The sequence below is a fragment of the Hydra vulgaris genome, chromosome 12, assembly GCF_038396675.1.
Source record: "Hydra vulgaris chromosome 12, alternate assembly HydraT2T_AEP".
In the NCBI taxonomy this organism is placed as follows: Eukaryota; Metazoa; Cnidaria; class Hydrozoa; order Anthoathecata; family Hydridae; genus Hydra; species Hydra vulgaris.
Window position 1 is genome coordinate 37,983,824 of NC_088931.1, and position 16,177 is coordinate 38,000,000.

A 16,177-nucleotide genomic window follows, 5' to 3' on the forward strand; every position below is an offset into this window, starting at 1 on the left:
TTTTTCTCTATCTTTAATTGTATTTCCCTAGCTCTTTTGAACAAACTAATACAACAAAAAAGTGATATAACAATAGACTTTAAATGGGCAAAATGACGGTGCAGAGTAATTCTAAATCAGAGTTATCTATATGCTACAACTGATTAAACTGCATGTAGTTTTAACACATAAACGGTAAATTATCAATAAACAAACAACGAAAAAGAAAGTTTTAAAATATAACTTTTCTCAGATTCACTGAAGTATTTAATTTAATACATAAACAATCATTTTATAATGAGGTATAGCATGAAAATGCCGAATTATTATTCGTAACAATGCACTTTGTTTACTTTTTTGAGTGGTGATTTTTATGCTCATGTTTAAATAAGCAAAGTTTTTATTTTTAAATAAAAAATGAAAATGAAGAGATCGTTGTTTATTGCAACAATAAATATTTTTTGTGAGTTAAACTCTTTTCTTATATTTTTTAATTTTATTTAGAAAAACTAAAAAATAATAGCAAGTAAACAAATTGTTATTTTTTTCAACAAACTTTTTCTACGTTGAATTTTCTTTTTTTTAAATATTTATTTAGTTTCTTATATTCATCTTCCTTATTTTTTATGCTAACACATAGTTTTGATCGTAATGGTTGTAAATAAAGGTCTGCGTCTTAAAATAATTCTAATTCCATACCAATATCACAACTACATGGTCTTGAATGATCTCACCTACCATTAATAATTTTTCAATTTTGCTTCTATTGTAACTATTTTTTTTTTTAAAAGCAAGATATTACATGACTTTTCAAAATTGCCAATTTTCGGACTAATGTTATTTTTCATTTTATTATTATTTTTAAACAATATAATTTATAATGGATGGAATGGTAACATCAGTTTTAGGTTAATAGTTTAGTTTAAATTACTAATTATTAAAAAAACTTTTTACCAGCAAATGATAGCAGCAAAAATCCTCAACAAAACTAAAATGTTAGGTGAAGAACTTTTTGATTAATAAATAAATTTTACTAAATCAAAAGAACTTTTCCAATTGTTTTTCCACACTTAGCTTTTTCTTGTAGCAATGGTACAGCCATAAAAAATATTTTTATTTTTCAATATTGAAATGTTCTCTATCAATGTTAATAAAGTAATTTATTTGACACTTAACTTTCTCTAATTATTTTGTTGTATAAAATCATACACAAATATTTATTTGCTAGAAAATGCAATCGATCAAAGCATTTTTTTAAATTTTTTTAACTATCTGCATAAAGATAAAAACATTTCCCTTAGTACTTGTATCTTTTTGTACCATGAAATTAGTTCGCAAAGAGTTTGTTTTATATGGCATGGATCAACATTTAACCCCTTTATTTGCAAGTACTTTTGGATGTTGTTAATTTCCAAGGTTTTCAATAAAAAAGATAACATATATAAAAGAAAGAGTGCATTACAATTACTGGGTAGTAGTTATCCAAAAAGTTAACAAACTCCAGGAAATTTAACTTATTTTCCTTGAACTTATATCTTTATGACAAATAACAATCAATTATTCTGTAATCTGATATATAATTATATCAAGTAAATTTATAAGAGTTTACATCCATTTTTGATTTCATTTACAATAAACTGTTGTTATATTTTAATCTTAGATTTATATTCTACATAAGAAAAAATCTGCGGGTCTTTAATTCAGTTTTTATTAATATCTTTATTTAGGGAATACCAATATTTATAGGTTTAAAATTGTTTTAAACCTTTCTCAAAAAATAGACGAGGCACATAACAAACATTGTGCAAAATCATTATTATGTAAAGGTGGTTCTACTGTTAGATTGGAAAGGCATTTAGAAAATGCCCACTATTTTACTTAAAATAAATTATTTGTAGTTGAACTTTAAGTTAAAATCGTTATGTTCAATCAAAATTTAATTAGGAGAACGTTTTGTCTTTTTTGCTGCTACTCGGTGCAGTTAAGTAGAGATTCGAAGAACTCGTGTTTTTTAAAAACCAAAATTTACGTTTTTAAATTTGAATTATTTAGGTTTTCCGCTTGTTTTCGACTATCTTTTATTTTTGAAAGTGGAATTTAAACTTTTCTTATATAATTAATTATTTTTCTATAAATAATTTTTTAGACCAAGTATCAAACAAAATAAAACTATCAAAATACTTAAAAAAAAAATTCAATAAATGGCTAAAAACATTGTATTTTAACCTTTTGTAAATAGTCAAAAAATTAAAATCGAAGTTTTCACATTAATTTTAAGTTCTGATAATTAATATCCAAAACCTATTTAAATTCGTTTGAATAAATGGACAAAAATCATCCTTTTAGCTTTTTTATAACTTTTGCCCTTAGTAGTTAACTAAAACTCGTGAAACTTCAAATCGTCGAATATGTATCAGGGTCGACTACACGGGTTTCAAAGTAGGGGGCACAATCGTCATTTTTAAAAAAGTTTTCTTTAAGTTTTCAAAAAACATTGCAATTGCTGAGAAAGTTTAAGTATCAAAACCTAAATTATAACATGAAAGCTTAAGTGTTTTTAATTTTACAATCTTTAATAAAAATGATTGTATTCTGTTGTAGTTTATTCTCCTCTTCTTATTCTATTGCAGAGTTATAAATATATATGTAAAACAAATCATGTGGATATTATTTGTTTCAAGTTACCATAATAATTATTTTTAATTGCCAAACAAAAAATATATCCACATTTTTAATATCCCAATAGTTATGAAACTACAAACTATTTATGTCTACTGCAAAAATTATAAAGTGTAATAATTTTTATGTAGAAAACAAAAATATTATTATGATCCAAAATATTTGTCCCTTCATTTTCGACGATCATTTTCAATACAATAAGTGTTTATAGTAAAAATGTAAATATCTTTAGAGAAATGCATTTAACTCTTACTTCTGTATTTTGCGTTGCGCAATATATAGACGATACCTTAAGTAAAAATAAAGAACAATTGATTCGTAAATATTACGTCACAGTTACCTAAAATTAACAGACGTTAAATAAGTTACCAAACATAGCGAATTATGTTAGAACGTAACGAATAATGCACCAAAACATAAAATATCGAAAAATTACGTCGTAACGAAACTTAACGAATAATCTACCAAAACATAACATAACGAAAAATTGTTTTAAGGGCACTTTACTTAATAAAAATATTTTTTTGATAAGTGTTGTTAAGTTGTTTTTTGTCTTATAAATGTTATTTAAGTTTTGACAAGCCTTCCCCCTCCCCCCCCCCCTCCTCCTTCACAAAAAAATTTGTTCAAAAAATCGATTTACGTATTTTAAACATTTTCGTTTCTTTAAACAAACATAAAATAAGAAAGAAAACGATAACATTTATCAACAACTCGTATAATGTTATATAAAGTTATGCAATGTTTTTGGTTTTTCCTAAAAAACTTCAATTTTGTAAAAAGCAAATGTTTATTCATATTATTCTGTACCAATATACAATTTTGTTACTGAGAAAACCCTTCATTTGCCTAAAAATTAGAGGGCTTTTCGTCCTAAGTATAAAAATGTTTTTTTTTTCAAAAAACATTTCCAATTATTGGATGATTTTAATATGACACTTACTGCAGAGTTTATCTATGAATTTCAAGTGTTTAATGCATGTAAATCCCTCTGTCCATGCATTCTACATTTGAAATGTTTCATTTTACCGGCTTGACTTGACTTGGAAAAATTACAAACTTTATTGGATACTAAAAACCGTAGCACTTTTCGTTTTCTAAAATCATTATTTAAATTAGTTTCATATAAGTTCCAAATAATTTCTGAAGTTGCATCTTTCAAAATCTCCTTTAAATTTTCAATATAGGCTCGTATTATATCTTCATTCACAGAAGCTCTACATCATTTCATATTTGTTGCAAAATGGTCCTTTATTCTGGGGTATTGTTTTGAAAAAGATTTAACTGGTAATGATTGGCATTACCAGGAATATTGTTTGAAAACTGTTTTACTTTCTTTTTTTTTTTATTTATTTTGTTAAAGTAGCAGTATATAGTAAATTTCAGATCTTCCTGAGTCAACAAGGGAACCAAAAATTCGCTTATGGCTACTATGTGAAACAAAGAAATCTTTTTCTTCTCTTGAAAAAACAGGCTGCTTACCTGGTTTCATCAAATGTTTTTGATTTGCTTTTTGATTATTGCTTTTTGATTATTGCTTTTTTTTTTTGTATATCAAATGGTTTGCAGCTGTATGTCAACTTCAATTTCCATTTCTTAATAAATTTAGGCATAAATAGTGTTTTAGTTAAATTATTTTTTGTAGCAACAAGCTCTTATCCTTATCTTAAAATGGCTTCCCATCCTTAAAAAAAGTTGTATTTGTTGGCAACATTTTAAACCATTAAGTGTAGAAAAAAACACCGGCTAAGTCTTAGTGCTGTTTTTACTTACAACATTTCCAGTTAAGCAGATTCATAAAGTAATTTATAGTTATATATACTCAAATTTCTGTCTCACAAAATCGACTTGTACTTTTGAATTAAATTAAAGTTGTGATTTATATGGCATTGAACTAAACTACTGGTTTATATGGCATTTTAAAACAATTTTTCACGTATCGCTTTAAAATCATTTTTTAAAGATCGGAATAAATGTCTGATAAATTATATTAATTTATCTATAAATAATGTTAAAATTTTATTTGCTTCATAGTGTTGCATGTATCAACGTACTCAGGAGAGTCTGGAAATTTTGAAGATTCTGAATCGGAAGCATCTGGTGACTTAGCTTCAGCAAATGTAGACAGTTCATGTATGCTAATATCGCAGGTAAATTTAAGATCAATGGTTTTTATAAAGTTTTAACGATGTCAATTTGAATAAAATAAATGTTTATAAAAAAAGTGATACTTGTTTATATTTATATTTGTATTAATCATGTGAATTAGTTCTCAAAAGTTTTTTTAGTAGCTAATTTGTATTTTTCTAATATTTTGAAAAAAAAAGTAACTTTGATTTACTCTAATTTTAGTTTTTCAATAGAAATTTTCATCATATAAAACAAAATAATAAAATAAATAAATAGATAAAACAAAAATAAGACCAGATAAAAAAAATCAATTTTTTATTTTGGTTTTTCTTTTCTCATTAAAGGTTTCATACTTTGAGTAAGTCATTTTGGCTTATTAAATAGAAACACTGCAAAGTTAGGCTGGCAGTTAGGCCGGCATTGCCGAATGCCAACCCTAATTCCGAGGGTTGATATTGTATATAATATGGAAAAAAATTCATACTGAAACTTTTTAGTTGATGCACATTCCATAACTAGTTCTATGTCATTAGTTAAAACACAATGAGCAAAACAAAGCAAAAAGTTAAATGATCAGAGAAAGATTGTGGTATGTGACACACAATACAATATTTCTCAGTGAAAGAGTAAGTCAGCAAAAGGTTAATCCTATTCAGTGAAAGACTGCTTGATATCGATGAACCATCACAGGTGTCTAGGAGCACCAGTCATGATTTCCACTTTTTAAGGAAAAGAAATGTAAGTGTAAACAATGAAACCAATCTCTACAAAAAATATGTATGAAGATGTAGAAAAGGAAATTCCAATTGTAAATGAAATTTGTATTTACACGAAAATGCATAAATTGACAACAAACCCTCATACATTATCCTAACAGAGCTTGGTAAAATTATCTTATTAATTGAAGGTGACCGTGTAAACAATGAATGGCTATTTTTGGAAGTAGGTATAATTTATGAGGAATTTAACAATAATTTGCTTTCATTAAGCAATAAAAATTTTTTTTTCGTAACTTACCACCTTAGATTTCAAGTATTTAATATGCCAATTATTTGTTAAAACAAACAATAAAAAAAAAAGTTAAATGTAATCCGTTTTTTAGGATTTTTTTAATTTTTTGTTACAATCTGGTATTTAGTTGAATATTTTGCAATATTCAGCTGAATGCTGATAGTAAAAAAGCATTTAGCGTTCTAAGATATGAGTTCTGCACCAAAAAGTATTCTAAAAGCTTTTTAGAATACTTTAAAAAAATGTCATGAAAACTGGATGATTTTTAAAAAACTTAGTTAGCACTAAAATTGGGATAACTTAAGCTCGAGTCCCAACAACAATCTCAACTTTAGAACTGTTCAGCATTTCTTGTTGAAACTTTGTAACTTTTTTACTTTGATGCAGCATTGATTTTGCAAGTTTATCAACTTTAAAATTAATTGCATTTCCAACTTGTTTAAACTTGTAACAAAAATTATAATTCTATAATAAAAAGTAAATATTATGTAGCACTTGTCACTGTGGACCAGAGTGACTGCCATAATAAGTTGTTTGCCAGATCTGATTTGTCTTTTCCAATAATAAGATATATATTAGTAAACACCATTTATGATATTTTGAACTTCTAGAGGTTTGGGCAATAAAAAAAGTTGTTGTTTAAAAAATAGGTTTTTCAAGTCATAAAAATGTTTGTACATTTTTATGACTTGAAAAACCATTGAAAATCCACTTTTTGACTTTACTAAACTGTTTGTTTTACACAATTTGGTAAATTTAGTAAATATTGAAACAAAGATTGAAACCTTTGTCTAGAACCAGTAATGTTTAGAGGTAGCCAACTATTCCATAATTATATAATGATAAGATCAAGATGGAGTACCTGGATATAAAAGATATCCACAATAAATTTCCATGTTTTGTAGCTTTTTTTATTTTTTATTATTACTTTCTAATAAATGCTTTGTTTTATCAACATACATTTTCTTAACTAAAAATATGGAATTTAGAAAACTAAAGGTTTCATCATAACATGGATGTGTTATTAAAAAAACTTACATTTTATTTAATGCATGCATATACTTAAATGTATATTTACATGCATTTGTATGTATATACAAATGTTTATACATATACTTATAATATGATACAGATTTAGACATCTAAGTTTGTACAAATTTAAGTATATGACATTTAAGTATGTTTGAAAATTTATTGTATAAGTTATACACCTATATACATATACTTAAGTTTTTTAATGTATGTCACTGTTAACATACTGTACATTTAAGTGTAGATTACATAGGATGAATAGACTAAAGCTAACGGTACTTTTTGTAAGCTTATTGAGCCTCTGAAACTAAAAGGTGTAAATTATCATGTTCCAATTGATTTTAAATGCACAAGTTCAATATTCAGAATAATTAGTCATGGTAGGAAGTAAAGTTGAGCCTGGCAAGAAGAGAACTGATTACTCATTGGACAAACAATCCAGCATACTAGACAAAAGTTGTTTTTATAACAATGTTGTAAATCCAACACTTTTGTACAAACAGGAAGATCCTGAAACTCATCTATATCATCATCATCATCATCATCATCATCATCATCATCATCATCATCATCATCATCATCATCATCATCATCATCATCATCATCATCATATATATATATATATATATATATATATATATATATAATAAAATTATTTGATCTATTTAATGTTTTTGATACAATTTCCACAACACTGGATTTTAGCTGTTTTGCATAATTTATATGGTTAATTCTACATATATATCAGTTTCATGCTTTTTTGAACTTGGAATTAATAGCTTCTCCTGTTTGCTCACAGTAAACTCCTAGGCTGTTTTTAATAAAATGAAGAAAAGGAAGTATATGACACACTGTTATGCAAACTTCCATGTAGCACTGAGCTCAACACTCTCTAATGTGTCATGCACATAATTAAATCTACATAGGAATCATTAAACTCCCAAACAGCAGTTTCAATATTATCTTCTGGTATCAGACATAAGACTTCTGCTTTTTAAAGAGCATTTAAACTTTCTTAGACAGTTTAAAACTAGAAATAAGTTATATTTTTCATTATTATTAATATCTCACTCAAGTATATCCATCAGTTTTAGGCTTGCATTTTTTCCACCTAATAATACACCTTGTTATCCTCAAAACGTAATCCAATTTATGTTAAACCACTTCTAAAGTGGTTTAACATAAATTTGAACACTAAACAAAGGTTGTAAGATAAGGATTTAATCAAAACTTTTTTTCAAATATAAGATTTAATCAAATAATTATATAATTTGGATTAAATAAATTGCATTTTAATACAAATCTTGTAACTTTTCTACACTTCTCTGATAAAATGTTTTGTGCTTGGCTTTTCGTTTGCGTAATATTTGTTATTATTTGTGCTGTTGTTGCTTATTATTTTTATTGTTGTTCGCTGTTGTTATTAATTGAGTGTTTTCGTACTTTTTTGTCTTTTTATTTAATTTATTATAACTGAATCATTTTTCTTTTAAACTAATTTAATTTATGCTTGTTTTTATTTATTAGTATTGCTGTTGAATTCTTTGTTTGTTTTTATTTAGGTGTCACCCCAATGACTAGTTTTAACTATATGAGTGACACCTAACCTAATTTTGTAAAATTATTTTAAAAAATTGTAATCTTCAATTTTGGGTTAAATAAATGGATAAATAAAATGATCTATTTTTTGTATAAATTATTAGACTCTTCTTTTCTTTTAATGCTTTAGGGTCCAGAAAAAAGTCTTTTTTCTGGTGAATGTTCACTTGAAAATGCACTTACTGGCTATGTTGGACAGATAGACCCTAAAACAAATGATTTTTTAAAAACAAGGTAGAATTTAGTTTTTTTTTTAAGTAATTTATATATATATATATATATATTTTTGAAGAAATATCAAAAAAATGAGTAGTAAATAGTTTTATGACCAAAACCAAAAATCATAACTAAACTAAAAAACTAAAAATCATAACTAACTGAACTAAAAAACTAAAAATTGTAATTAGCTAAACGAAAAAAAGGGTAACTAAAATTATTCAAGTAACTTTTAAGTTTGACTAAAATTAGTCAACTAACTTCTTAGCCTAAAAATATTTTATGAATTTTATGTATTAAAAAAACATTAAATAACAAAACAGTTTTAGTTGACTAACTTTGATTAGACTAATTTTAGTTGAACTAAAAAGTTTGTTGATTAATTATTGTTGAACTAAAGAGTTAGTTGGCTTAAAACTAATCTTAATTCCCAACTCTAGTTAATATACTTCTAATTATTATTGATTTAAAGATGAGTGCTGAAACATTAGAAGATGATGATTAGAAGATGATTTATTTGTAAAGCAACTAATAGTATTTTATTACACAAAAATATTTAATTAAACTCAAATTAAACTTTTAAAATTTAGTTAAAAAGAAAAAAATTGTTTAGGTAATACTATGTTTACTGTATATGATGCAATGATATTAACATGTAAAGTTTTAATTAAAAACATTTAAAGCAAATAGGTTATCATCAAACAAATTTGTTGAAGCTTTTAAAGAAAAAATTGAATTAAAGAATTTTTTTTATTTTTAATAATACTGCTGTAGTGGTATGGACACCCAAAAATATTTGTTATTTGTGATTTTTCTATTTTTGCTTTTTTAATAAAAATGGAAAAAAAAGTTTCGGCTTCAAATACAGTAGTAAATAACTAGTTTTTTGTTATTTACTATGAAGCCGAGGACAACAAAATTTACTACTGTATTTGAAGCCAAGGACAACAAAATTTACTACTGTATTTGAAGCCGAGGACAACAAAATTTACTACTGTAATTGAAGCCAAGGACAACAAAATTTACTACTGTATTTGAAGCCAAGGACAACAAAATTTACTACTGTATTTGAAGCCAAGGACAACAAAATTTACTACTGTATTTGAATCTGAGGACAACAAAATTTACTTCTGTATTTGAAGCCAAGGACAACAAAATTTACTACTGTATTCGAAGCTGAGGACAACAAAGTTTACTACTGTATTTGAAGCCGAGGACAACAAAATTTACTACTGTATTTGAAGCCGAGGACAACAAAACTAATGAAAAAGTAATCATGAGCCGTAACTCTTTTAGTGTTTAAATTTTTCGTATAATTACTAGATAGATTTTAAAAAATGAATTAAAACTTATTGTGAAATAAGTTTTAATTTAAAAACAATTGAATGTAATTTGAAAGATAGAACAATTTTAAATCATGTATTTAGAGTAAAGTTACCTTTTGCTTGTTTGCAATTAAAAGTTAACTGTTTTTAATAATAAATAAAATTCTTTGAATTTTAACCCCTTAAGGATCAGGCCCGAGATATCTCGGGTCATGCTATATGATCCAAAAAGACTGAACCCAAGATAACTTGGGGGTCACATATTTTACGTTTCATTATGTATTAGCCTGAAAAAATTCGTGAAAATAATCTTATAACAATATTATTATATTAAATCAACTAAGAATCAATCAAGTTAATAATATTTAGATTTATAACAGCCTTTATTTTTATTCTTAATATGTCAATATCTAAGTTCTAAGTGTAAAAAAAAAAATTGATTTTTTTGGTGCATTTATTTGAAAAAATATCGGTCCTTAAGGGGTTAATAAATAAATTCTCAAAAACAATATAGTAATCGTGCATATTTAATTTTTGAATGAATGAACTTTTGATCTTTAGCTATTTTATTTTATTTTAAAATGTAAAAACGAAAAGAAAAAATTTGAGAGAGTTATTTTTCTTTATATTCTTTTCGATTTTAATGATAATAAAAAAAACAATTACAGTAACTTTTAGTTTTACTATGTTTTTTTATTTTAAGTTATATTAAGTTATTTTTAAATATTATTTTTTTTAAAAAATCTTAAGTAAATGTAGTTTATTTAATTTACACAAGTTTTTTAATTATATACTTTTTTAATCATTAAGTTTACTGTAAATTATCTCTTTTATTACTAATATTTTAGTTTTGTATTTATACGCTATTTGTAATTATTGATAAAAAATTGTTTAAAGTATTTTAGAAATTTATTAGATATTATTAATATCTAATAAAATTAAAATGACTAAAATATAGTTATTTAATGTTTAAAATACTTTAATCAATTTTTCATTGCAGAAAAAAAAAACAGTATCCCAAAAAACACTGGGTTCTTCACTGATATATATATATATATATATATATATATATATATATATATTATATATATATATATATATATATATATATATATATATATATATATACACTGTGTGACAAAAGTTATCGTACACTTTAAAAAAATTACTAACTCTAAATTTAGAATACAAGAAATGCAAGGAACAAGTTAAAAACTGAATAAAAACTATTTGATTTATAATTATTTAAACAAAAATTGAAAAAACAGAACAAGAAAAAAATTTTATTTTAATAGTATGGTTTGGTGGAATGATATTTAATGAAAATTTTTTCAAAGCTACTGGAAGTAGACTAGTACCCTAAACCAGCTATTTGTTTAAATAAACACGAGTAATAAACTGGTCTAGAACCTTAATCTCTGAACACACAGCATAGCAATGTTTATAAATTGTCAAATATTGAAAAAAGTAAAAGTCTTGCATTTTCTTTTCAAAAACTAAATTAAATTAAATAAAACATAACTTCTATATTTATAAATAAAATATAGCTTCTATATTTATAAATAAAACATAACTTCTATATTTATAAATAAAACATAACTTCTATATTCATAAATAAAACATAACTTCTATATTTATAAATAAAACATAACTTCTATATTTATAAATAAAACATAACTTCTATATTTAAAGCCAAAAAGATCTTACCACTCATAATTATTATAGATAATTACTTATAAACTCAAAAAATGAGTTAGTAATTGTATAGTTATAAACCAATGGGAAAATATCTTATATTAATTAAAATCATGTATAAATCAATCATTGTTACTTACAAGAAAGGCTACTACATCACTTGCTAAATATACACTACTACATCTTTTAAATGAAGGAATCTGAACAAATAATAGTTGCACATTAGAAGATGTTCAAGACTCTCTATTCATGAAATCAATCATAAACAGATGTCTTAGGCATTTTAAATCAATAGATGCCATCAGTCCAAGAAAATTCTGCAGAATCCCAAAAATTACCATTCCTCAAACCAACAACATATACTGTTTGGCTGTCAAAGACAAACAGGTTTCAAGCTCGCAAAGTTTAGCTTGTTAAAACTAAGTTATAACAACAATTACAGATCTAGTCTGTTAACAGACTAAATCTGACTCTATTTCTTGAATTTTTTGAATTTATTTTAAGATTGTGAAGTTGTTAAAACCATTGAAACCAAATTGTATTTATTTTATTTTATAAATTTTTATTATTATATAATTGTTAATAGTTTTAATAACAAACTCAATTATTTAAATTTTTTTAGTACATTTAAGTGTTCATCATTATTGCAAAAAGATAATAAAAAAACATTTGAGTGTGAAGCTAGCAAATATGAAATTTTACCACGTGGACAGGGAACTATAACAATAAAAAATGTCAAATTAAAACTTGAAACAAAAGGTGTAGATTATAGAGAGATGAAGATTAATATGGAAGGAGATGAAAATGCTAAGGTATGGATAAACTTATTTTTTTTTACACTAGTAACTAGTTTAAAACTCATTCAAACTTTTACAGAAATTATTAAACAAAGCATTCTATTTCACTGCACTGTTATATTAAATAGAGTTGCTTCATTTTTTAAATTGACAATTTATTTACCCTTTATTTTTTTTTTACGTATTTGGGCTTTTTTTTTTTTTTTAATATTTACAATTTAGGAACAGTATAAAAGTCTAAGTAATTTACTATATGTAGAGAGGTGTCTTTCTTAAGTTTTTTTATTTTGTTTCCAAACTTTTTGGTGTACCTTCAGCCTCTTTTTTACACTCAAATTTAAATTAGATTTAAATTCAAACTTAACACAGTTCGTATTTAAAAAAAAGATAATGCAACAATTAAAATAGATTTTGTTTTGTATTTTTATTTTGCTTTTATATTTTACTTTCTATATATATATAAGTTTTAAGGACAAGTTTTTAAATCAATGTATAACTTTTTCATTGTAATCTTTATATATATATATATATATATATATATATATATATATATATATATATATATATATTTATATATATATATATATATATATATATATATATATATATATATATATATATATATATTTAATTCTCCTTCTTAAGGCCCAGAAGACCCCCCCTCCCCTTAATTGTGATTATAACCCTCTCTCAACTTTGTAACTTTTAACTCTGTAACTGCTAGAGGAGGGCAACAAACCATGTTGATTTTTTTTATTAAAATGAAGAATGGTTGGTTGACCCCATAAATCAGATCTTTAAAACAGTCTGGGGGGGGGGGCAGTGATGTCTGACCATTAAATTGAGCCCTGTATATATATATATATATATATATATATATATTATATATATATATATATATATATATATATATATATATATATATATATACATATATATATATATATATATATATATATATATATATATATATATATATATATATATACATTTATATATATATATATATGCATATATATATATATATATATATATATACATATATATATATATATATATATATATATATATATAATAACATTACAAATAATTGTGCATTATTATTATTTGAATTGTTTATCATAAATAAAAGCCTACTCTAAATACTTACATAATAAAATAGTGTCTGAATATTAATAAATAATAAAATATAGCTTAAACTTTTACAAAACAAAATATCAAAACATATATATATATATATATATATATATATATATATATATATATATATATATATATATATATATATATATATATATATATATATATATATATATAGATATAGTTATATGTATATATATATATATATTTATATATATATATAAATATATATATATATATATATATATATATATATATATATATATATATATATATATATATGTATATGAGCCGCTAAGAAGCCAATGCGGTTAAGTCCATTTTTTGATATTTTCTGATTTTTGGAAATTTTGATGAAATAAATAATAATCTTCTTAGTTATTAAAGGATTTACTTGTTGGTTACTTTTTTCTAGGTTAGACCTTTCTTTAGTAGCTTCTGAATATATTGTATAATAATTTCAGAAGCCATTGTGAATAAGTCCACCTTTTATTAATATTTTTTTACATAAACTTTAAAATAAAAATTAAATTCTTCTTCTTTCGATATTTGTTGGTGAAAAACAAGAAATTCATAGTAACTGTAACCGTTACTTCTAATTAGAAATGTTTGAGTTTTATGTGCGTCAAAATACAAAAATATTACGTTGAAGTGTTTGCGAGAATTATTGTGTTATCAAAAACATTAAATAAATTTTCTTTAATAACTGTAAAAACTATGACTTTTTAAAATAATAAAAGATTTATTTTAAGGGTATGAAAACTAAAAATGTCAATTGAAATAGAACACAGTGAAAGTGATACGATATTTCATCCTAATTCAAGGAGAGTTAACCGTATTGATTCTGATACATTGTCAGATAATGAAGATATAGAAAATACTCAAAATAATAGAAAAGTTGGTAGAAAATGCAGCAGGAATCCTGGAAAATGGTCTAGAAATGTTGAGAAACAAAAAAGGGTACAAGGTAAACAATATCAAAATAGAAATAAAAGAATAATTCCTGCAAAGAAATTTGAAAATAAACCTTGTAACTGTTATGACTTTGTAATCGCAAGATTACAAAGTCATAACAGTTACAAGGTTTATTTTCAAATAAACCTTGTAACTGTTAAAATGCCTGTTTTGAAAAAAGGTTATGTAAATACTTTTCATAACCTTTTTTCAAAACAGGCAATGAAAAATATTTACAAGCTTAATGATCATCATAAGCAAAATATTTTTTCAAGTGGGTTAAATAAAGTTCATGCTATCAAAAGACAATGACCCAGGAATAACACCGAAGGACCAAGATCTCGATCTTTTGAATATTTTATTAGACTTAACGACCAAGATGTTGGTGTTTGCAAAAAATATTTTATAGAAACAAATCAAATAAGTAACAGGTGACTATATAATTGCTGTTCAAAGGAAGACCTAAAGGACCACCGGGGGCAACATATTCCTGGTAACAAAATAGATGATTCCCATGTAAGAAAACATATAAGTTCCTTTCCTGCTATTTCAAGCCATTATACAAGAGGTCAGAATCCCAGGCACAGATACTTAAATTCAGACCTTTCTGTTACAAAAATATATAACCTGTATGTCAAACAATGTAATTGTACCAGTAAAGGAAAAGTTTTATTACCATATATTTTCGACAAAACTTAACTTATATTTTAAACAACCTTCAAAAGTTGTGCAAAATGTGCACAACTTTTAAAGGTTACTTGTGCAAAATGTGATTATTTGGTAATAAAAAAACGATCTACAATAGATGAAGAAAAAAATGCAGCTGAAGTTGAACATGACGAACACTTGTGAAATGCAGAAATTGCCCAAAATAACGGGTGGTTACTAAAAATCCGGACAAACTTTCATGGGCAATTACTCCCATAGTTTTTATGGTAGAGATTAAATAAAACAATCATTAAAAAGAGTTTTTAGTTATTTATTTTAATTAAGTTTGTCTTCAACCAGTCTGTTTCTTCGGATTTGGCCAACTCTAACACGAGTTGACCCAAAAAGTGAAAATACAAGGTTAAGGTCATTTTTTTTCAGGCAAAGCTTTATTCTGGTTTGTAGTTGCTTCACGTCTTTTGCTTGCCAGTTACTCTCATACACTTTGCCTTTCAAAATAGCCCAAAAGTCTTCTATTGGATGACACTTCGGTACGGCTGGCGGATTGTCAACTTTTTTGATAAAATTGATGTTATAAGTCTCATAGCAGTTGGTCACGGTTTTGGCATAATGTGATGATGCCAGGTCCGGCCAAAATATATAATTACCATCGGCATGATGAGCGTTGATGAATGGCGCTAATCTTCTCTTTATAAAATTAATTTCATAGGTGGCTTTATTGTCTGCAAGGCTGCTGGGGACAAAAAATGGCTTTGAAATACCTTTGTCAGAAGTGGCCAGCCAGACAAGCACCTTGGGTTTGAACTTGCGCTTTTTGCGATATTTAACACTTGGTGGAGTCTTGTCTCTGTTGCTAGAGTAGTAGGTGCTGTTTCCATTAATTGTTGAGAGTGACAGTGTAAAGTAATACTCATCGTCAAGGATGACCGATTTTCCTTTAAAATCACGATA

The 16,177-nt window shown here is 25.0% G+C and overlaps 1 protein-coding gene across 1 annotated transcript in view; it reads left to right on the plus strand.

Annotated features, from left to right (window-relative positions):
* Positions 1–207: 207 nt before the first annotated feature.
* LOC100197298 (uncharacterized) overlaps positions 208–16,177 on the plus strand; it is a 56,645-nt gene continuing 40,675 nt past the window's right edge. The window contains exons 1-4 of the mRNA XM_065813152.1: positions 208–442; positions 4,693–4,808; positions 8,561–8,664; positions 12,289–12,478. Coding sequence (XP_065669224.1) covers positions 397–442; positions 4,693–4,808; positions 8,561–8,664; positions 12,289–12,478 — 456 coding nt within the window. The 5' untranslated portion in view covers positions 208–396. The remainder of the gene's footprint in view (positions 443–4,692; positions 4,809–8,560; positions 8,665–12,288; positions 12,479–16,177) is intronic.